This window comes from Watersipora subatra, chromosome 4 (assembly GCF_963576615.1).
Source record: "Watersipora subatra chromosome 4, tzWatSuba1.1, whole genome shotgun sequence".
Taxonomy (NCBI): Eukaryota; Metazoa; Bryozoa; class Gymnolaemata; order Cheilostomatida; family Watersiporidae; genus Watersipora; species Watersipora subatra.
In genome coordinates, this window is record NC_088711.1 from 23658785 (window position 1) to 23682447 (window position 23663).

General features: G+C 38.3%; 1 protein-coding gene across 1 annotated transcript; it reads left to right on the plus strand.

Annotated features, from left to right (window-relative positions):
- The first annotated feature begins 218 nt into the window (after nt 1-218).
- LOC137394064 (organic cation transporter 1-like) lies at nt 219-23572 on the plus strand. Its single transcript, XM_068080783.1, has 11 exons — nt 219-250; nt 5699-5917; nt 6562-6706; nt 8003-8106; nt 19414-19568; nt 20041-20212; nt 20550-20828; nt 21060-21280; nt 21924-22105; nt 23071-23237; nt 23457-23572. The coding sequence occupies exons 1-11, from the start codon at nt 219-221 to the stop codon at nt 23485-23487; spliced, it is 1707 nt and encodes a 568-aa protein (XP_067936884.1). The 3' UTR covers nt 23488-23572.
- Nucleotides 23573-23663: the final 91 nt, after the last annotated feature.

Below are 23663 nucleotides of genomic sequence, written 5' to 3' on the forward strand. Positions count from 1 at the left end.
CAAACAATCATCATAAAAAACTTTATCGATCGTAACTCAGACAACACATTTTTATAACATGTATACGGCAAGATTGTAACAACAAAATATCTATTAGTAACTGTTGTGCCCTTGGTTGCAACAGCTGAATGCCACCAGATTAGCACTGCACGTTGGAAGAATTACTCGTGTTTTGCATACTGTACTGCTCCTTTAAAAGCATTTTGGAAGACAGTGAAATGGCTTCAGAAACGGTTGCCATCTTAGATAGGTAAGCTGACGAGTGATGAAGGTTTTTTTCAGTTGAAGTAACTGTTATTCCTGAATAGTTTTTTAGCATCGTTGGAAGGGTTAGGTTTGGCTTGTCAAATTTACGTCTGCTAGAAAAAGCATATTTGATGTTGGTAGAGGTTTACGAAAAACTCTCAATTTGCTATGAGCAAAAGACTTATTGGTTGAATAGTCTTGTATGAAATTATTAGCAAATGCAGATAGCATATTGTTTTAAGCTGTATTAGAGGAAATAATAGTCACTTAATTCGGAGAGCGAAATTCAGCGCCTTTTTTTCCAACTAGTCCAACATGTGTAGAAAAAGCGCCCTTTTCAAAAATTGATCGGCTAAAAACAAAATGCAAAGTAGGAGTCGTCTTCTGTTTAAATATTGTAAGTATACATGAGAGAGCAACTCCAAAATCTTTGACACATGTAAAGTAATTCCTAAACAGCAGAAACCGTATAATTATGCATTATTGCAACAACAAAAACGTCTGGTTCAACAAAGGACCATCAAGAAAAGCAATCATTTTACACCCATCTCCGAATGAATCTTTTTCCACATAAAAACAAAACCTGAGTGCGTAAACACCTTATCACAGGCTAACAGAGGCATCTATAAAAGAGAACAGCTCCAATGACTCAGCCTCTCTCTTTCCCATCCATCTGCAGAACCTCTTCTCTTTCACTGTTTCAACTGCTGAGCCTCTCTACCTATGGACTGTCATGACTTTCATTTGACTGTCAAGACTTGCAGTCATATGGGACACTGAAGAGCATTAATGACTGCGAGTAAGAGTTGACATTCATTGGCTGTTTTAACATTTTGTCTTTAGTGTTATTACTTTAGAATTTTATTAGTTGTGTATTTTAATTGTTGGACTTATAAAATAAAGAAGTATCTTCACTGAAAAATATCAGTATTGCATATAATAGCCCAACACTTCACTTGTGCCTGAACCAAATCAAATTAGTTCACAGAAGCTAAGCAAAAGTGCACAAACTAAACATAGTCAAAATAGAATAAGATAACAAAAAAGCTTAACACTGATGTATGAATTCAGATTAGTTGCGTATAATTTCTTCCAAATCCCACATAGCAACACACAGGCTACTTCAATAACACAATACAGAAAATAATATTGCAATCAGTTGAAGTAGAACACTGAAGGGAACGCTAACAGGAAGTTTAGCAAAGGAACCTTTATTCAGGTCAAAGCAACCTGAAAAGGACTGCAAGCAGGATTTGATTAGTTTGGAAATTATAATGTGTATTTCACTTTATTGTCATCGAATTCTATTTTTAGAAATCATAATTTTATTTACATTGAAATAAATACCTGGAGACAGACCCGGGGTATACCCTTTCAAGAGGTAGCTGGGAAATAGTTCAATAGAGGCGAGGTAAAACAAGGATGAGACGATTGCTTGCATGGTTGTTATGGCTGGACTTCTGGGGATAACAAAATAATAAAACATGGAAAAGTCATTGTTTTATTCACATTCAATCAATCACCTGAAGACAAATCTTAACTGGAAAAGAGTTCAATGGATGCAAGGTAGTATAGGGATAAGAAAATGATGTGATAAAATAAATTTCTGGCCGAAAGGGAAAAAATGTGACAACTCTCACTTTGGAGTTTAATAATTTATTAATTCACAATATATTGCAGCCATTTGAGTGCACTAGACCCTATGCTACCTAAAATACAACCTGCAGCACACAACAGAAAAAGATGAAACAAACTTTTATACATTTTACTGAAGCTAATAGAGTGTGCTAAGCCCAACACCACCTAAAATAAAACCTGATGAACCCAACAGGAATTAAAACCAATTTTTTACTTCGCTGCTACATGAAGTTCAATCTGCTGGACCCAACATCAAGGACCTGAAACCAACTTTTTATACTCTGCTAAAGCCGGTGCATTTTGCAGAACTCAATACTACCGAAAGTACAACCTGATGAGCCCAAACAGAAGGACCCGAAGCCATCAGAGTGAACTGTACCCAATGCTATCTGAAGTACAACTCACTCAACCCAACAGGAAATAACTAAACTTTTTGTTAGTGTAATACCAATGATGTATGGATAGTATTATATTATCGATCCCTTGAAAATACTCAAGCAAATAGACAAGTTTCTTCAGTAACTGAAATAATTTATTTAAACTTCAAGCAGTGTCTCTTATGAGAGCTAAACACTAGCTGGACTATCGTAACAGTTTTGGCAATATTTATCTATATATATAAATCTCAGTGTTTGTCTGTCGTCATTTGTCTGTCCAGTTATAGCAATAAAGTTTTAGGAGAGAAAAATCTATTTCACTGAGAATTTGAACTCACAACATTTACGCTGCAAATCTACTGATAAATTTTTGTAACCAAGTTTTTGTCAAGTCTCAAGTCTTTCTACTAATATTCTGATTGTGTTTGACCTCAAGTCTTTCTACTAATATTCTGATTGTGTCTGACCTCAAGTCTTTCTACTGATATTCTGATTGTATCTGACCTTAAGTCTTTCTACTAATATTCTGATTGTATCTGACCTCAAGTCTTTCTACTAATATTCTGATTGTATCTGATCACAAGTCTTTCTACTAATATTCTGATTGTATCTGACCTCAAGTCTTTCTTCTAATATTCTGATTGTGTTTGACCTCAAGTCTTTCTATTAATATTCTGATTGTGTCTGACCTCAAGTCTTTCTACTGATATTCTGATTGTATCTGACCTCACGTCTTTCTACTGATATTCTGATTGTATCTGACCTCAAGTCTTTCTACTAATATTCTGATTGTATCTGACCTCAAGTCTTTTTACTGATATTCTGATTGTGTCTGACCTCAAGTTCTGTTACTGGTATTCTGACAATGATGTCTTTGATATGATAAGAGTCCTTGGGTTTTCCCTAGCCATTTTTTCTGTCTACTTTTCCAGTCAGTCATTGTACTGTACATCAGCATTGGTAACCAAATCTGCACCAATTATATAGCATGTAATGCTAACTGTGTCATTCTCAACTATGATGCTCATTCTTTTTGTAAACAATGTGAATGAAAACGTCTACCTTATTACATATTTGATAAGACAATTCATTGACAGGTGATGTAAGAGTTATGGCAGTAAGCTTTCTCTATACCTCTCAGTGCTAGATAAACTGCTTCAGTTCATTTGGCAAGGGCAACCTCATCAGAAGTCATGTTGTGGCAAAGGCTATAACCGTGACTGCCTCATGCACTCAAGTTAAAGCAGTCTCGTAGATTCTTTGCTGTGAGGTACTCAAAAGAGTGGTTCCAGAGGAGAAATATGTTGTAAGGCGTTCTCTACTTCTCACATAGTCTCAGTAGTGTGGGAGATTGTGCCGAGGAGAAGTTTCTTAAAAACCATCTCATTCAGGGTAAAAGTACCAGTCTTGTCTGACAGATTTTACTCTATTTTTTCAAGGTCCTTAAGAATGGAGGTGCTCCTTACAATGATGCCCTTGATATTTTTGTGCCTCACATTCATCAGCCTGTGGGTTTTTTCCTATGTCAAGGTTAACACGCCAGCTGATAACTATTAAGTTCTAAAGAAAAGTGAAAGGTGAACCTACTCAGGTATTGATACCTTCTGAAAACCATTTACATGAATCCAAATGAGTGCGTGGCCTATCATCGCTAGGAATAAAGTTTAATCTGGTTAATTTCTTAATCAGACAGTTTTTATATAGATAGCATCCATAGGAGTTAATTCATAGGACTAGCAAAATGCCGCTCGCTCAGTCAGGGCCTTAGTACTTGCTGCATGGTGAAACCCTTCTATTGTGCCAATCCTTCGACATTCTTGTGCATGGTTCAGCAATTTAAGATTGATTCTCATAGGTTTAGTATGATAAGGACACTTTTGCTTTTATGACATTTTTTGTATAAATTCATAGAGGGCAGTCTGCAGTCTTCCACATGCAAAATTTTTCAAACTCTACGCTGTGTTTTTGGCGTTATTGTGTGAATTACATCCCATTTCTAGCGTTGTGCCATCACCAAGATAGCTTATGGTAAGGGCTTTGTGAATAGTCACTTCTTGACTTAAGGCAGTTCAATGATACTGAAAAGTGGGTGAGGTATTCCATTGGCTATGAAACCATAATTACCCAAAGATATTTGCAAGCTGCTTCTGATTCTGAGGGGCAATGTGTTAAAGACCTCACACATTTAGCCAGCATGTTGGTGGTGTAGTCAGGGTCATCAAACATTTAAAGCATAAATCTACTATCCGCCTTGGCTGGCAGAAAATAGAGAGTATCGTAGAAGTGACGGGATCCTGGTACATTCTGAGTTTCCCTTGCCTTACCTGGAAGCCTGTCATATTTTTTATAGATTATTTCTCTTGTCAGTAGTGAAATCTACCTTTTATTGCATCAGAGCACAGTTGGTCCAAAAACTGGAGTTGCCCTTTTATGTTATTAGTGTATTTTGCAGCCTTTTGAGCTATTCAAGGTTTCCTGATGTTTTTACTCTGTCTCTATAGTCAAGACCAACAGTCAACAGACAGTCCAATACCAACACGTTTAGTTGCTACCATATAAATGAAGCGTTCTTCTACCTCGATGCAAATACAACAGCTGTTTAGGAGGCAATTAAACCAACTCGCTGTTTGAAAGAGATGCAGTTAAGTGTTTGTATGGAGGGCTAGAACACATCAACCTTGAGTAAGAGATTTGACTGCTCTGCAGGATGTTCAGTCTATATAGCTTTAGATACTGTACCAAACATAAAAGGTGTACACCTGCGCATCAAAGGTGTTCAAAGCAGCATAAGAATATATACATTATATAGAATACATGTTCACAGGCTATGCATCTCTATCTGCATGTCACAAGAATATAATTTAGTACACAATCCTTTTGTTTACCTAATCACTTAATTCTGTCAAGTGTGGCTTAGACTAAGTTGTAGGAACTAAGGCCATCTACCATCATACTGATAGCTGCCAAGTCAAGTATGTACAAGTACTAGAACCTCTCAATACCAGCTGTGTGACTTGAAAGACAAGTCAGTGAAGAATTTGTTAGCTGTTTAGATTATTAAATTAATATGATAGCACAAAATGTATACCATACAAGTATTATACATAGAATATGTGATGCAAATAGATGTTAACATAAAATAGCAAATTTATAGGTTTACTTTTACACAACTTCTTTAAAATATTACAACCTAAATAAGGTTGTAAAAGGGTGCTTTCAAAAGACGTTTGATATTCTGTAATCAGGAGTCATAAAGTAGACCAAGCAAATTGATTAGGCATCTGCTATTTCTATCTCTATAATTGACTGATGCCACACTTCTAACTAGCGCAGGCTAAAAAGGAACATAATCGGAGAGGTTGCCAGATAATGCTGTGCAGTGAATGTAATCTATATCTGCGCGTCTTGATTTCCTTACTGTACTGTCTTCTCATTAGCACTGAATCGAAAGATGAGAAACGACATCAACAACAAGCTAAGAAGGTGTCTTCAAACCAGCATCTTTCCACTGGCGACAGCATCAACGATGCTCTTCTACAAGTAGGCGACATACGAAAGTATCAGATATGCATGCTGCTTGGAACAGTTGCCTGCTGCATGCTTGCCTCAATGCAGACGCTTGCCTTAGTTTTTACTCAGGCAGCTATAGACTACAGGTCAGCGATAAACTACACAAGGCTACTGTATGACACAAGGCTTCTTTTGGTTGTTGCTGTTCAATCTGCATTTACAGACTTTACAGACTGTTAAACTAGTTTTGGGTAGACTTCCGGCTCAGCCTTAGTAGGTAGTAGGTGTGAATCATTTTTTGCAAACAGCCTCAAGAAATATGAATTAATTTGGTTTAGTTCTGGTTTTAATCTTGTCAATTAGTTTAGTATTTTGCTGATATTATCAACTTACATCTACGGTTCTGACGACAGTGAAATCACTGTTGTTTACTTCAAAAAGCTGAATGACTTCTCATTACACACTCTTTCATTATTATTTAAACTTTAATTTCAGATATTACTCCTTTCTCATGGTCATGATAGGTAAAGCAACTCCAATCAAGCAACGTGTAGCAGGTGAAAAATTGCTTTCAGTTGCGAGGCCAAAACACATTCATTTGTTGCAACATATGATATTTTGGTGGTTTACAGGATTTGTGTATTGTGTAGGACTCCGTATTTCAAACTAGTAGCTGATACTTCAACAACCATTTGATCTCATTGGCAGCTCTTCAACAAACCAGCCAATAAGATCAAATGTTTCAGTTTTGGCAGTCATCCATTTTCACTCCTTACATGCTTATCCACAGGTGTGCTGATGCTGGGTTTGAGAATTTCAGTGGCAAGTATCTGGTGGAAAACATGACAGATCAATGCGTGCTTGGAAATACAACTACTGAGTGTTTGAATTTCAAGTACAGTAGCTCAGTCTATGAGAGTACCATAGTCAGTGAGGTGCGTTCCATTACACTAGCCTCAGTACCATAGTCAGTGAGGTGCGTTTCATTACAATAGCCTCAGTACCATAGTCAGTGAGGTGCGTTCCATTACACTAGCCTCAGTACCATAGTCGGTGAAGTGCGTTCCATTACATTAGCCTCATCATCATAATCAGTGAGGTATATTCTATCACACTAGCGTCAGTACCATAGTCAGTGAGGTGCATTCCATTACACTAGCCTCAGTACCATAGCCAGTGAGGTGCGTTCCATTACACTAGCCTCAGTACCATAGTCAGTGGGGTGCGTTCCATTACACTAGCTTCAGTACCATAGTCAGTGAGGTGCGTTCCATTACACTAGCTTCAGTACCATAGTCTGTGAGGTGCGTTCCATTACACTAGCCTCAGTACCATAGTCAGTGAAGTGCGTTCCATTACACTAGCCTCAGTATCATAATCAGTGAGGTATATTCTATCACACTAGCCTCATGACCACAGTAAGCAAAGCGCATTCTATTAGACTATTGCGAATGACTAGCACCAGAGTCAGTGAGGTGTGGTTTCATAACACTAGCCTCAGTATCATAGTCACAGAGTTGTACTGCAATACATTAGCCTTAGCACAGCTATTTGTAGGTCCAATGTGTGAGAATGTTGTCAATCACTTTGCTACCCACAGATAAAAGCTCTGCATAGAAACTATGTCAAGTTTTTATGACACACGATTCTCCTTGCACAGTCTGTGTACACACTGTGCAAGGAGAATCGTGTGTCTACAGCACACAGTGCGTGTACACACAGCCTCTCACCTACAGCACACAGTGCGTGTACACACAGCCGCTCACCTACAGCACACAGTGCGTGTACACACAGCCTCTCACCTACAGCACGCAGTGCGTGTACACACAGCCTCTTACTTACAGCACACAGTGCGTGTACACACTGCCTCTCACTTACAGCACACAGTGCGTGTACACACAGCCTCTCACTTACAGCACACAGTGCGTGTACACACAGCCTCTCACCTACAGCACACAGTGCGTGTACACACAGCCGCTCACCTACAGCACACAGTGTGTGTACACACAGCCTCTCATTTACAGCACACAGTGCGTGTACACACAGCCTCTTACTTACAGCACACAGTGCGTGTACACACAGCCTTTCACCTACAGCATACAGTGCGTGTACACACAGCCTCTCACCTACAGCACACAGTGCGTGTACACACAGCCTCTCACTCACAGCAAACCTTTTCAATAGACAGAAGTACCTCTAAACCTTGGTAACTAGGCGTCTGCTCCTTTCAGTTTGATCTGGTATGTTCCAATGTCATATGGAGTACAGTGGCTAACACGATGTTCATGCTCACACGAATACCAGGGGGTTTCATTGTCGGACAAATTCTAGACAGGTGAGACTTTAAGTATGCATGTTTGACATTTGTAGAATGTTGCCTATATTATATTACCTCCTATTTCTTATACTTATACAGTTTTATGTTATATTATATTATGCTGTAAATGTTATATTATAATATATTATTTTTCTTAATGGCCATGGAGTTTACAACCACTACATTGTTATATTTTATATGGATATTTATTATCTAAAAACCAGAATTATTGAATACTATTTGCTTGAAATGTCTTTTTCAACCAGAAGTAACTATTGGCTTAAAGGTTCAGGGGCGGATCTACTGTGGTGCATATGGTGCAAATGCACCACCATAAATATGACAAAAAATTAAAAAAAAAGATTAAAAATCCATCAAGAATTGAGTAAATTACAATTCATTTCACTGAGAACTTGCTTTGGAAGGAAATCAACGAAAACGGCCTAGTAGAGCTCGTTATAACAAACTAGTTTTAATAACATTGACCTGAATTTGTTTAGCTTCTAAACAAATGAGAGTGGTCCCAATAAACATCCCCAATTGAGCCACAACTTTTTCAAAAGAATTACTACAAGCAATTTTAAAAGCAAAATGTTTCAAAAGAAAGGTCAAGAACGAACTTTGGATCATTTCTTTCGACGACAAAACAACAATTCAAAAAAGTATGCCCCAATATGTCTGTTTGATAATAGCATCATTATGTAGCTAATACTACGAAACATTTTTTATGGTAGTTTGCAGAAATGATGGCTAATTTCTGCACAGCCAAAACAAATGGCCGTTAAGGTTTTGTGATTGATTTTGTCTTGATTTTATTTTATTGCATAAATGTTTGTTAACTTTCTGTTTACATGTAATCGTGATATACATAGTATAAGAAACATTATAAAACACCAATTTAATTAATCATATCTAATGTCAATTTTTACCTCTAAACTTGTTGTTTGCTGCAAATAAATGATTACACTTTTTTGGGCTCAAACACACCTCTCCTTCATTCTAAGATGCCTAAATTTCTAAAGGTTCCCCTAGCGCGGGGCCAAGTAAGGGGGTCGCCCTGCGCACCCCCTCCCACTCTAGATATATCACACAAATTTTGCACCACACACTTTTTTTCCTAGATCCGCCCCTGAGGTTGACTTGCAACAAAATTCACATTACAGTTATTTGGTATCAAAAGAATCACCATGTCTAACTCTGTCGTGTTGTAAGTGCCAAATACATGTATGTGGAAATGTGATTACAAGCTCTTAAAAGCTCAAAAACGAAAAGCCGCCGTAGATTGGAATCTCTTTATTTTGATGACGTAACCACGAAATTTGGTTATCGTCTTGTCACATATGTTCTCACGTGAATTGAAAGGCCAATACGAAGCTCAATATAAAACTTATCGTAGTACTAGTTTCGGGTTTTACCAAAGACCCCGTATCAAATATAGATGCTCGCTGCTTTACAGTTTTGTTTCGGCCTGATGTAATCGGCAAGTCGCAATCTGATCATGTGACCCAATACTTCGCAAATAATTTCTGCAGCACTTTTCGATTATCACAAGTGACCAACAGGCTCGTCATGATTATCAGACAATGATTTGTACTCCTTCAAGCTAAGGCTAAAAAATTAAACGATTTTGTACGGTAAGTTATGTTGTTTAGATACTTTGAACATTCAGTTTATTGACAGCAACTTTATTAGCTGTGTTCATCTTGACAGTTGTGAACAAAGAGAAGGTATTATGAAAAGGCTATTGTAAAAAAAAGCAGGAAGCTTTCAGAAAGCACAACAAGATAGCTTTTAAAACCATGAAGCTGCTATTATTACAATACTCCCACTCAGTTACATGGTTTCACCAACAGCCAGTTTGTGACACACACAAAAAAATACAATGATCGTAATCAACGAAAAAGCAAAAATATAACAGTATTGTGTTCAGTGGTCAGACAATTAATTAACTCAAGCCCAACATGTCTCTAAATTTGACAAATCGATCACGTGGCAGCGGCTTCGAGAATATGTCAGCGATATTATCATTTGTCGAACAAAACTCGGTACAGACATCACCAGCTTCAATCGCCTCACGAATTTAGTGGTATTTTACATCTATGTGTTTTGTACGCTTGCTAGCTTTCTGGCTGTTTGCGATCGCTGCAGCTGATTGATTATCTACAAAGATGCTTGTAGAATTAAGTTGCGTGGTTCCAATATCTGAGAATAGCTGACGTAACCACATGCACTCAACAACACCATCAAACAACGCAATATATTCTGATTCCGTAGTAGAGAGAGCAACGACTGACTGACGCTTGCTGGACCAGCTGATTGGACAACCAGCATTAATGAAGACTGCACCCGATTTCGAGTGCCAGTCAGTGTCGCTCGCATAATCTGCATCTGTGTATCCAACCATTGGTTTACCTTGCTTTCTAAAATTCAGGCATAAATCCTTGGTGCCCTTGAGGTAGCGTATTACTTGTTTGGCTGCGGTCAAGTGAGTCTGGGTGGGGCAAGCATTGAACTTGGCTAAAGCTCCCACTGCTTCAGCAATATCTGGACGAGTAGATACGGCAGCATATAGTAGACTTCCTACCATCAATTAATAGAGATTGGGATCTGCTAATTTGCTTCCATCCTTGTGACTCAGCTTTACATCATATGCTGCCGGAGTTGCGACAGGCTTACAGTTTTCCATGTTGAACTTTTGAATTATTTGTTTAATGTAAGGCTTCTGACTTAGACGCATAGAATTTTCTCCTCTCTCAATAAGTAATCCCAGACAATGATGAAGCGGTCCGAGATCCGTCATTTTGAAACGAGACGAGAGAGCCGATTTTAATTCGGTCATCTGAGCACCAGTGTCTGACATTATACACAAGTCATCTACGTAGACACCAATCATCACTTTCTGGTCATTTTTCCAGCGAATATACACACAGTTGTCAGCGGAGGACTGCATGAAACCTAATGATTTAAGAAATTCATCTAATACCATGTTCCAACATTTAGGCGACTGTTTAAGTCCATACAGCGAGCGATTAAGTTTGCAGACTAAATTTTCTTTACCCGGCACAACAAAACCCTCTGGCTGTTCCATATACACCTGTACATCTTCTGACAGTTTTCCATTCAAAAAAGGCGTTTGTACATCCATTTGGTGTATCATCATACCTCTCTCAACAGCATCGGATAAGAGTGCTCGCAGAGATGTTCTGTGAATCACGGGGGCGTATGTTTCATCGTAATCCACCCCAGCCTTTTGTGCATATCCCTTTGCAACAAGTCGAGCTTTGAATCTACTTATAGACCCATCAGACGAGTGTTTAGCCTTGAAAACCCACTTAGAGCCAATCGCTTTGCGCTCGGGCGGAAGATCAACTAGTTCCCATGTACCATTGTTGATCAGTGATTGATACTCATCATTGCTGGCTTTGATCCAGGCATCACGATTTGTGCTAGCCTGTGCTTGCGACAAACTAAGAGGCTCCACAATGTTGATTGCTGAGTGAGCAGAGTGACCAAGGTTTGTGAAATCATCAATACCAAACCGAACAATGGGTTGAGTGGAATGTGGTGATCGCCTATGTGTAACCATCGGTGTTGGAGGAGCCTTTTCATTTTTTGATAGGTCAATATTCACCGCTTCAGAGTTGTCTACATTTGGCTTTGACGACTGATTTAGTAAGCCGAGCTTGGTTTCATCAAAGGTGACATCACGTCTTACCTCTATTTTTGTAGTGATCGGATCGTAGAGTCTGTAGGCTTTAGACCTAAGGTTATACCCCACAAACACCATTGATTCTGCTTTCTCATCAAGTTTACGTCTCAGCTGATAGGGTATGTGAGCATAGGCTAAACATCCAAAAATTTTCACTTGTCCAAGATCAGGTTTTCTGTTGTTCCATTTTTCATAAGGAGTTGTATTCCATTCAAGTGCTCGTGTGGGGAGGCGATTACGAATGTATACCGTGGTCGATATTGCCTCTGCCCAGAATGACTTTGGAAGGTGAGATTCAGAAATTAACGAGCGAGCGGCCTCACAAACCGTACGATTAAATCTCTCAGCACAGCCGTTTTGTTGTGGAGAATAGCGAGTGGTGACTTGGTGATGTATACTTTGGGCTGAAAGGTAACTCTCAAACTCATTAGATGTATATTCTCCACCACCATCGCTTCTAAGTGTACCTATAGTCTGACCAGTTTGATTTGTCACTAATGATTCGTAAGTTCTAAACGCCTGGAACACGCTAGATTTGTCACGTAAAAATTATATCTGCACATGCCTACTAAAATCATCAATAAATGAAACAAAATACTTGCTACCACCTAAAGATTCATTCTGCATAGGGCCACACACATCCGTATGTACCAATTCGAGAACCCTACTTGATTTAATGCCACGGTCAGTTTGAAATGGACGTCGAGACATTTTACCTTTCACGCAAGCTTCACAGACACCTATTTCGCCGATAACATTACAACCATTTTCACACCAATGATTCATGTTTTTGAGGCTACTTACGTTTACATGAGCGAGACGTCGATGCCACACTAGGGAGGAGGACGCGACAGCATTAGCAGTATGAATAGCAAACTCGACATCAAGATAATATAGCCTGTTTACTACAGATCTTGATGCTATCAACATCTTTCTTTGATTCTTAATCCAGCATCTCGAATGTCCAAACTTTACTATATGTCCTTTTTGTGTAGCCGCTTTTACAGAAAATAGCTTTCCGTGTAGGTCAGGTATGTGTAGTACATTGTAAGGTGTAGCACGTCTAGTTTTATTTTCATGAATTTTTGTTTGCAGCTGAACAATACCTTTTCCGACTACTTGAACTTGAGACCCATCGGCAACAACAACGTACTCAGGTGAATCTAGCTTAAAATAATCACAAAATACAGCTTTATTTTTTGCCATGTGACTGGTAGCACCGCTGTCGATCAGCCATTTTTTAGAGTCAACATCTGTCTCCAATACAGTAAATGCCGATTCATCATCTTTGCTATTATCATCGTATGTAGATATTTTGGCCTGGTGTGGATTTGAGTTACTGTTGTAATATCCATGACCTCGTTCTCGGCCGCGAGGCGATTCACGGCTCTGATTATAGTTGTTTTTAGGACAACCGTTTTGATAATGTTGTAAAGACCCACAGATATAGCAGCCTTTGGATTGTTGCTGACTATGTTTAAAGCGGTTACTTGCTGACAGTAGAGCAGTGTCAGAGTTCGCTTTAGACCTGACACCACCAGAATTGCTGGCTGGAGTCAGTGCTCTTTGTTCCCTTTTTTGTTCTTCATTAAGCAGTGTTTGTGTGGCGAACTGTAAAGTTATATCGTCACCGCGAGCCTCGAGTGCAGTCACTACCGTTGAATAGCTTTCCGGGAGGCTTCCAAGTAGAGTCACCACCTGGTCTTCCTTGCTAATATTAGCCTTAATAGCTGCAAGTTTATCAGTGATAGCTTTCATGTGACGTAGGTGGTCTTCAATTGATGAACCTTTGCTCATAACAGTCCTAAAGTACCGTTTCTTGAGAAATAATTTATTCGCCAGTGTATCACATTCAAAGTGAGCTCTGAGCTTGTTCCACGCAACTCCTGGGTCCTCACATTCACTGATGAGATAAATAAGACTATCACTCACAGAAAGCACCATGTGGGAAAAAGCTTTGTTTGGCTTCTTTTTGTACTCGGCTTTAGCGGCAGTGTTAGTATCATCCTCCAGAGTAATGGTTCCATCCACATATCCAAATAAGTCCTTAGCTATGGGTCGGTGTTTGAGTTTGAACTTCCATGTGGCATAGTTATCAGTTTTCAGCTTATCTATAGTCCAGCCTTTTTCATCCATAGTTCTTTGATAATATTTAATGGGTTGACTGGGCCCATAACCTGTTGTTTAGATACTTTGAACATTCAGTTTATTGACAGAAACTTTATTAGCTGTGTTCATCTTGACAGTTGTGAACAAAGAGAAGGTATTATGAAAAGGCTATTGTAACAAAAAGCAGAAAGCTTTCAGAAAGCACAACGAGATAGCTTTTAAAACCATGAAGCTGCTATTATTACAATAAGTTATAAGATATCACTGCTAAAAGTGACAGCATTACAAGGACGGTAAAAAATATGCGTAAGAACAATAGACATAGTTTTATTGAATGCGTGAAGTATATTTGTGAAAATATTTCGACGAATAAGGTTGCAAGAAAGTGTAAACAGAAACCATCTCTCACAACTACATCACATTTGAGCCGTTTTGGAAAGGGAATCCAAACTACGGCGGTCTCGTGTGGCTGCGATTTTCTGTTCGTTTTTTAGCTTTTAAGAGCTTGTAATCACCTTTCCACATATTTTGCACCTACAACACAACAGAGTAAGACATGGTAAATATTTTCATATCAAATAATGGTCATATGAATTTTGTTGCCAGTCAACCTTTAAGAATGGTGAATTAGTAAGCATCACTGTTGAGGACATCAGGAATTATTACCAATTTGTTGGCATGCGCACGGCTGGGATGAAACCTTTCACAGAAATTTTTTTTCTGTTTAGAATAAACTCAGGTTATGTTATTCCTGTCATCTAGTTTTGAACAACATCAGATTATATTGTTACTTAAATAGAACTCATCTGCTAATAGGGCCTGTGCAGATTGGCTCTCTACTTCACCAATAGCTAAATAATGGTAGTGATATTTCAGGCTGGTTATTTTTCAGAATAAATGTTTTTAATGAGTTTTGTGAATGCCTCTAGTTTTTATTTCGTATGAACAACTCACCTACTTTACTGTTTCCTGTTTGAGAAAGTCTGGGTCCTTGAACATATTATGTTTCAATAATAAAAATTTGGCAATCTTGGCATGTTTTGTTGAAAGAGAAAGTCTTTGTTAAATGTAATGCTGCACACATCCATTGATTAATATCGGTTATGTGGGCTTTACCTGCATTTCCTTGACTGTTAAAATTCATTTAAAAAGAATTAATTTTTTATATATTTCTTTGATTTTCTGACTTTGAAATTCGATTGATGTACGTTTGCTGAGCTTTGACTGTTTTCTCACACTACTCTGTGCCACTCAAAGCATCCTTACACTACTTTGTTACACTCAAAGCATCCTGACACTACTTTGTGACACTCAAAGCATCCTGACACTACTTTGTGACACTCAAAGCATCCTGACGCTACTTTGTGTCACTCAAAGCATCCTGACACTACTTTGTGTCACTCAAAGCATCCTGACACTACTTTGTTACACTCAAAGCATCCAGACACTATTGTGTGACACTCAAAGCATCCTGACACTCCTTTGTGACACTCAAAGCATTTTGACACTACTTTGTGACACTCAAAGCATCCTGACGCTACTTTGTGTCACTCAAAGCATCCTGACACTACTTTGTGTCACTCAAAGCATCCTGACACTACTTTGTTACACTCAAAGCATCCAGACACTATTGTGTGACACTCAAAGCATCCTGACACTCCTTTGTGACACTCAAAGCAATTTGACACTACTTTGTGACACTCAAAGCATCTTGAATTGACACGCTCTAAATAGCCTCAATTTACAATTGCTATAGAATATATCACATGATTATTACTCACCATATTCACATGTGGTTCAAGACTTAAATTTTTAATGCGCAAATAGGCACTTTACCACAGAAAAGAATCTAGATTTTTCTTCTCTCACATTTTGCTGTCTGAGTTCTGCTAGACTGACCATTTTTGTGAAGTACAAATTTGGCCTGTTTTCATAATACTGAAGATGCTCTGCATACACATTCGTTGTATGCCTCCCTAGTCTTATCATATAGGACTATATCAGCAGGCTCCTTAGAGCACAGGCTATCTGTGTTGTTGAGCAAAACTGTCGACTGGGGTGTCACCATAGATATATAAACCTAGATTGGCCACTAATAGCTATTTCCATTGGTTGCCTTGTCAGACATAAATAGCATGATGTTACGCCATTGAATTGTACCTAATGCTTGACTGCACTGTTGTTAAAGCACATAAATTACCTAATTTTTTAATGTATATTTCAATACATCAGAGTCTTGGCTTTCGAATGAGCTATTGGTTGCCATGGTGAGACAGACATTGGTTGATGTTTATAGGATTTCCCCAGAGCTCTACCGCGAAAAAGTTTACTGGCATAGTCTCGAAAATTGTGACGTCACAATTCTCATATTCGTTGTTGTGTGCTCTTACCGCTTTTTTATCAACTACGATAATGACACTAGTGGCAGGCGAAGGTAGGACAACTCCAGAGAACGAATGAAGATGACAGAAATCAGTGTCATTAGTTCTCCATGTACATATTATTTCTATGATAAGTACCTCAGACTCCAAGAACCATACTATATTTTCCTGATGATATTATGCACTAGCTCTTCATTTTCAATGTGATGTTGCGGTTGCCGACTGAGACTAATTAATTTCAAGCATTGCATGACCTCGCGAAAGTGCGATTGACATTTAGTCCTAGGGCCACGCAACCATAATTTAATCGATATGATTTCATTACCTTTATCAACGACAGTACATTTATTGAAGCATAATTAATTAACCCAGAACATGTGTTTGTATTGGTCGGGCGTTAGCGCGATCGATCACGGGCATTGTTGATTATCTAGAATCATAGTTTACTATTAGCGCTCTCCGGGTTTAACAGCACCAATTGTCACAGAAAAACGCAGCCTCAATGGCAGCGAAAGGGATCGACGACCTAAGGCTAAATGAGAATTAAGACGTCACATTTTGAGTACCTGAACCAAGTGTTTTTTTTTGCAGGACGTACTTTTGACACCCTGTTTTTCATAGTTCTATTATTCTTTGTATATTGAATTTAGGCTCATTCGAAAGCCAAGACTCTGATGTATTGAAATATATAATAAAAAAAATTATGTAATTTATGTGCTTTAACAATGGAGCTAGTAAGGAGAAGGTGACAAAATCACATTCATTTTCACATAAAAACCTTCTTGGACACATAATCCAGTAAACTAAAGCAATTCTGTGATAATATCTGATAACCACCATAGATTAAAACTATAAAAGTTATGAAATGTTGCACACAAATCATGAGCCATTAGGGCTTTATTTGCCACCCTCTCCTATCCCCCTTCTCTCTTTTCCCCTTCTCCCAAGAAGAAGTGGGAAGGGAGAAGGGGAAAAGAGAGAAGGGGGAAGGGGGCAAATAGCCCACCCACCCAAAGAGCCAGACCCTGGCTAGGTAAATAGACTAATATCATATCATGAACTAAACATGACTAAATATGATGAGTATGCAAGTATGTCTTAGGTCAAAAATGAGACAAAATGATAATTTTACAGCTGGCTATGTATCTCGGTCACTAAAGCTGAAGTGTATGATTGTATCACTAGCATCGTGGATGTTACCAACTATGATGTCAACCGAGCAACGAATTCCCTAATCACAGTTAAGAATCGTGGTGGCTTGACTTTTTCTTCGCCTGTGATGATTGAGGTTTGCAACCACAGTGAGAAAGCGATGAGAGTGTTGCTTAGTAGTGCTAGATTGGTGACAAACTTTCTCAGGCTAGCACTAATTGCCACCTTGGAGAGATTGCTGAGGTTCAACATCATGCTATTGTTTAAGTGTAATCATCATGCTAGTAGCCTAGCTGTGAGATAACAAAAGAATATATTTCGATTAGGGCACATTATGAAGCTAAGAATAGAGCTGGCACGAGTAGCTCGTCTGGTCTTGACACACCGGGTCAGAGGTGCCCGGGTCGAGCCGCCCGACCCTCGGGTCTTCCTATACAAAGACACGGGTAGGTTTATGGCTAAACGAGAGCGATTGTATATCGCTTTCTAAGTGCGATTGAAATAGAGTCGCGTAAAGTCCTAGCGTGGAAGGACCAGGTGAAATAAAATAAGGTGACTCAAGACTACATTTTTACGTCTGCTCAATAGTCGTTGGACTATAGGTTTCACAACGTTTTTCGGCACGAAATAATCAACATGCCGGTGGTCTGGGAGTGCATGAAGAAGCCAGTCACGAAAGGGAAATACCAAGTTATTTGTACAATATGCGAAAGCAATTGTTACAAGCTACAAAGAAGGGTCCACCTTAATACTATTGAGGCATTTACAATGAAGGCATCCTGAAGAACTTAAAAGCGTGTCTAAGAACCTTCAATCCAGCAAATTTATTTTATTTTTAGCTTCTTTCACTAATACCAGAAGTTTTAGGGAAGTGATGGATCTTTACTTTCTACTATGCTGGGTTATCTATCTCTATATTTGTAAAGTATTTTTTAACTAATCTCTTCTTGTTGATTATAATAGCAGTTGAAAATAAAATCTGTGATAAAAACACTAGTCAAATCATGCCATTAATCTATCACCCATTGAATAGCATTGATCCACCAGTGTCTAGCCATAAATTGTAGATTGCATCTATAAACCAAGCCACAAAATATGATTGGTGTGATAATGGGTTCTTTTATCTTAGGTTGTTGATGTCACAACATTAGGCTGTAATAGAACTATCTGTTAACCTTAAATGAATAAAAAGTTGCGCATGCTGACCCGGTCTGACTCGATCTTGGCCCTCATTGCTGACCCTGAGTCTGGTCCGACCCTGCATTCCTTGGTTTTGTTCCAGCTCTAGCTAAGAATGCTACTGATTCCACTTCCCTGATCAGATCAAAACTTCACAGGCTCATCATATTTAGTCATGTTTAGTTCTGCATGATATTAGTCTTTTACCTAGCCAGGGTCTGGCTCTTCGGGTGGGTGGGCTATTTGCCCCCCTTCTCATTTCTCTCTTTTCCCCTTCTCCCTTCCCACTTCTTCTTAGGAGAAGGGGAAAAGAGAAAAGGGGGATAAGAGAGGGGGACAAAGAAAGCCCTGATGGCTCACGATTTGTGTGCAACATTTCATAGCTTTTATAGTTTTAATCTATGGTGGTTATCAGATAATACCACAGAGTCGCTTTGGTTTACTGGATTATGTATCCAATAAGATTTTTATGGGAAAAAACATGTGATTTTGTCACCTCCTCATTTGCTCCATTGTAAACAACAATGCAATCAAGCATTAGGTACAATTCAATGACGTAACGTCGTGCTATTTAAGTCTGGCAGGCTTTTTCCCTATTGGCCAATCTAGGTTTATATATCTATGGGTGTCACATTCTTGTTTTTGTTAGATTCTGTTTCTCTGTAATTTTAATGAAGCCATACTTTGCCAACAAAGTTTAAGCCAGTGTTTGACCTACACTGCTTTGGGATACGTTGCTAGAAACATGCAACCCCTTTTTGAGATGCAAATAATTATATGATGTTGCTTATACAGATTCGGCAGAAAGAGAACTATTGTGGTCGGATTGCTGTCTCTTGGAGCGACTGGAATGGGGACAGCGTATGCTGTGAATGTTGCCATGTATATAGTGTTCAGGTGTCTCGCTGCTGTAGCCATCATGGCTGTCTATGATGGCTGCTGCACATTCCGTAAGGAATATAGGATCATCGCTGTCTGGACACCTTGGTTACCTTATTTTTTCAATTGTAATGTGATGCATGTTGGCACATGATATTGGGAGCATATCAGCTGCTCTTTGTTAAGATACCGAGTTTTATGGATATTCTTATCAGATGCAGTAAACTAATTCTCTAGTTATGCAATTTGTCTAAGGAAAAGTTTGTGCCATTTATTTTTAATTCAACAAGAAAACAACCTTCACCATAGCTTGAGTACACCTTGTTGGTGACCAGTACGCCTATATTAACTGTCTGGTTATGTTATTTACATAGCCCTCAGTCTAGCTATCTCAGGTCATACTAGCTCCCCTTGCGTCCACACGTGTGATTGATGGAGTAGGTTAAATATGTACTTAATGCTTTAATTAACATATAATAATACATAGACAACTACAAGCTTTCACTTCTGTTTTATCACGGAAAACAACTTTTTATATTACAGTTATCGAGGTGACAACTCCTCGTCAGAGACCAGTAATTCTCATTGGCCTTGTTTTTTCATGGGGATCCGGAATTTGTCTCCTTTCCTTATTTGGCTATTTTATTCGCGACTGGAGACTACTGCATATGGCCATCACTATACCAAGCTTTGCATTCTTCATTATGGCTTTCTTGTGAGTTGTCCTCTCATTGTATCAATTTGTCTTTCCACTTGTTTCAATTTTTCAAGTATTTTTAAATCTTTCTTTCGTGTCTTACTTCTCTTTTGTTTTCTCTCTTTTTGCTTTTATCTGCTTTTTCTCCATGATCTTGGAATTATATAAGTCTACCTTCATAAATGCATTGCTATGAGCTAATATAGCTGCATGTTGCTTTTAAATAAAAAAAACTTACCGTATGGAATTGTACTTGATTGACTAATTTTGTTAAAAAAACCAATTGAATATAAGCTGACTTCATTATAGTCCAATGACATGATTGTCACCGTGTCCGTTCTTGTGTATTGTGTAGCCTGTTTGATGAATCACCCCACTGGCTGTACAGTCAAGGAAAGGCTAAGGAAGCCCAAACTATCCTGAAAAAAATAGCTTTCTGGAATGGTTGCTCCCACAATCTAACAGTTAATCTAACAATAAGGGACAATTGTGAACTTACCCCTGACATTGATGGTCATGAGAAGCTTGGACAAGCATCAAACGAAGAAGTTGGTGACTCGGAGACAAATGAGTGCATGCAGATATTAAAGAACAAAAGATTTCTGATTGTTCTGGGGATTTGTGCTTTTGGATGGTAAGAAAACAACTCCATTCAAGTACTACAATTTTATCATTATACGCTGGTGCTGAACTTGTATTGTGCTGGTTAATCTTATTATCTAAAACAGGCAGCGTGTTTACTTTTTTACTGCATTATTGATCATGTTCTGCAATCATTCACTAATGATCTACCTGTGGAGTTGAATGTCAAAAGTTTCTACAGCACTAAGACTATTTATAGCTTGACAGAGATTGTTAATCACAGGTTGGCGTGTAACATGGGGTACTCAGGCTTGTCGATGGGCCTTGGCTCCTTGTCTGGAGATATCTACATCATCAACCTGATCGGAGGTGCCACAGAACTAGTGTCCTATTGCATTGCGTTTCTTGTTATACCAGGAGGTAGAAAGGTCATTTACATCGGTCTCCTGGCAGCTGGTGGAGTTGGTCTTGTAACAGCAGCAATTGTACAAGAGTTCTCACCAAGTAAGATATTATTCTTTTTAGGTTTTAGTAAAATTTTATTAAATGCGTTAGCATGCCAAAAAAGTGAATAAGTTTTATTACAGGCTACGTGTTTCTGATTATTGTAGGAATGCGACAAGGATTTAGATATAACCAACAAATATAAAAATAATGTAATATATTAAACATTGAAACAAAAGCATGTAATATTTTTAATAACTTATTTGAATAAATGAGACTCTGAGTTTTGTTTTGATATATAATAGATGCAACTTCAAAGCATCAGCTAGTAACTATGATAACATACTTAAGGAAATTAGTCAAAACTTTAGGGCAATCTGTTTATTTTTAACATCGCTGTAATTGGTCAATTCTACTTGTCTTTTGTAGTATTTATACAGTTTCATGTACATGCATATTCATCTCTTATTAAGTGATAATTCCTAATGTAAATATTTTATTGGCTTTCTGCTTACAACTTACATACTTGAATATTATCCATATAGTTGTATGATTTTAGTTGATGTTAAACATTGAATTATATTAAACCTTTGAGTGCCCTTAATGTTATAATAGGAGAGGCATATGTAACTCGAGTAGACCTGTATGTAGGGACACCTGCCGTCAGGTGTCAGTGTCATACCAACTACTATGTTCTGTGCAGGTTTGGTCTGGCTTGTTATTACGACTACCATGGTTGGTCGGCTGAGTGTAGCCGCAGGCTGGCAAATCATGTATCTGTGGTGCATAGAGTTATTCCCGACAACCACGAGGGCTACCATGCTTGAACTCTCACAGTGGTCTGGACACATTGGCAGTGCAGCGGCTCCCTTCATCAATGACATGGTAGGAAAAAACATGAAAATTTTTTATTGTCAGTTGTAGGACCTGAACAGGTTTGTTGCGGCAGCAATGCTGCTTGTCCAAAACACAGCTCTTGCTAGCCTAGCTGCATCGAACCTTTAGATGGTTTTTGCTAAATATGTCAAGTCAAACCTCTACTTATGACGGCTGCAAAACACAAAGTTTTTGACAAATGACGCAAAATTTCAGCCACTATTCATTCCATAGCCATATTCCGACATGTGTACTAATTTCTAAAGTAGGATGTCTGAAGGTTCTTGGAATGTTGCAGATTTATAAATCGGCTCATATCTTTGCCTTCATAAGTCTTTAGTTAAATAGTCTTGCATACTTCCATTTGTGCGTTTTAACTTATGGATACCAAGAAGATTAATAATTAAGAAGAATAGTAATGCCAGAAATAATAGATCAAGTATGAGTCAGCATCTTCAGATCTCAACATCTTCAGATCAGCATTTTAAAAACTTCTAAATCTGGAGAGGAAATATTGTGAGAAAAAAAATTGAAGTGATGCTTAAAAAGTTTGATCGAGTAAAATTGAAAGACTTTTCATGATAACTTGAGATAAAGCGTAATAAATATGAAAAACAAAACAATTAAATTTAATTATGTAATTTGTTAGACTAGCCAAGTATATTAGTCCCCACCTTTGCCGAGGCACCATTTCTCTCCTGTATCTCCTGGTCTCATGTACATGTAAATGTGGAGTGGCTACAAAACATATTAACATTTATCATCATCATAATTATTAGTTTAGCTTTTTTATATACATTTTATTTTTTATTTAGGATTGGATTTTTTATTTACAAATCTTAATATTGAGTTAGCTCTGTTCATGGAAGGTAATTGAGGCCCTGTGCTACTTTTAAACACAGTGAGACATACATAAGCGAGAGTTGTCTTGCCTACTTCATCAATCCCAGAGTGCACTGTTAAACCTGTTGTAGACTAAAGTTATAAAGAATCCTAACATCAGTGGAGCCATTATCGCTCCTGCTGTCTACGGTGCACTGCTCATACTCTCTAGCTTCCTGTCTGCCTTTCTACCAGAGACCAATAATAAACCCCTTCCTGTTGATATGAAAGAGGCTACAGCCAACATTGGCTCTCCAAGGTAAATGGACAGTCCATTGATATCTTCTGTTAGATAAAACACAGTGATAGGTATAGCTGGATAATCTGTCATGGTTTTAGTTTAAACATGGCTATGTGATGCTAAGGTTTGGTAATGACATGGTTGTTCAATGACATGGTTACATAGTGCCATAGTTTAGTATTGACTATTGGCAGGTCTCTAAGTGGTTATGAGTTACCGTTGATGCAATCATTTTAGGCAGGAAGGTGCGAGTACTACATATCTTTGAGCAGTGCTCTTCAAGAAGGAACAGACGACTTCAAGGGCGGATATACATGCATTTTAAGTTTTTAAAGCCTTCTAAAGATTTTAAGCCTTACTTTTTTGCATTTGCAAGCTGTGAAAAGCCTGATTTTCCTAAATATTGACTTATTCGTCTGCATAATTAAGCTATAGTCTGCCTAT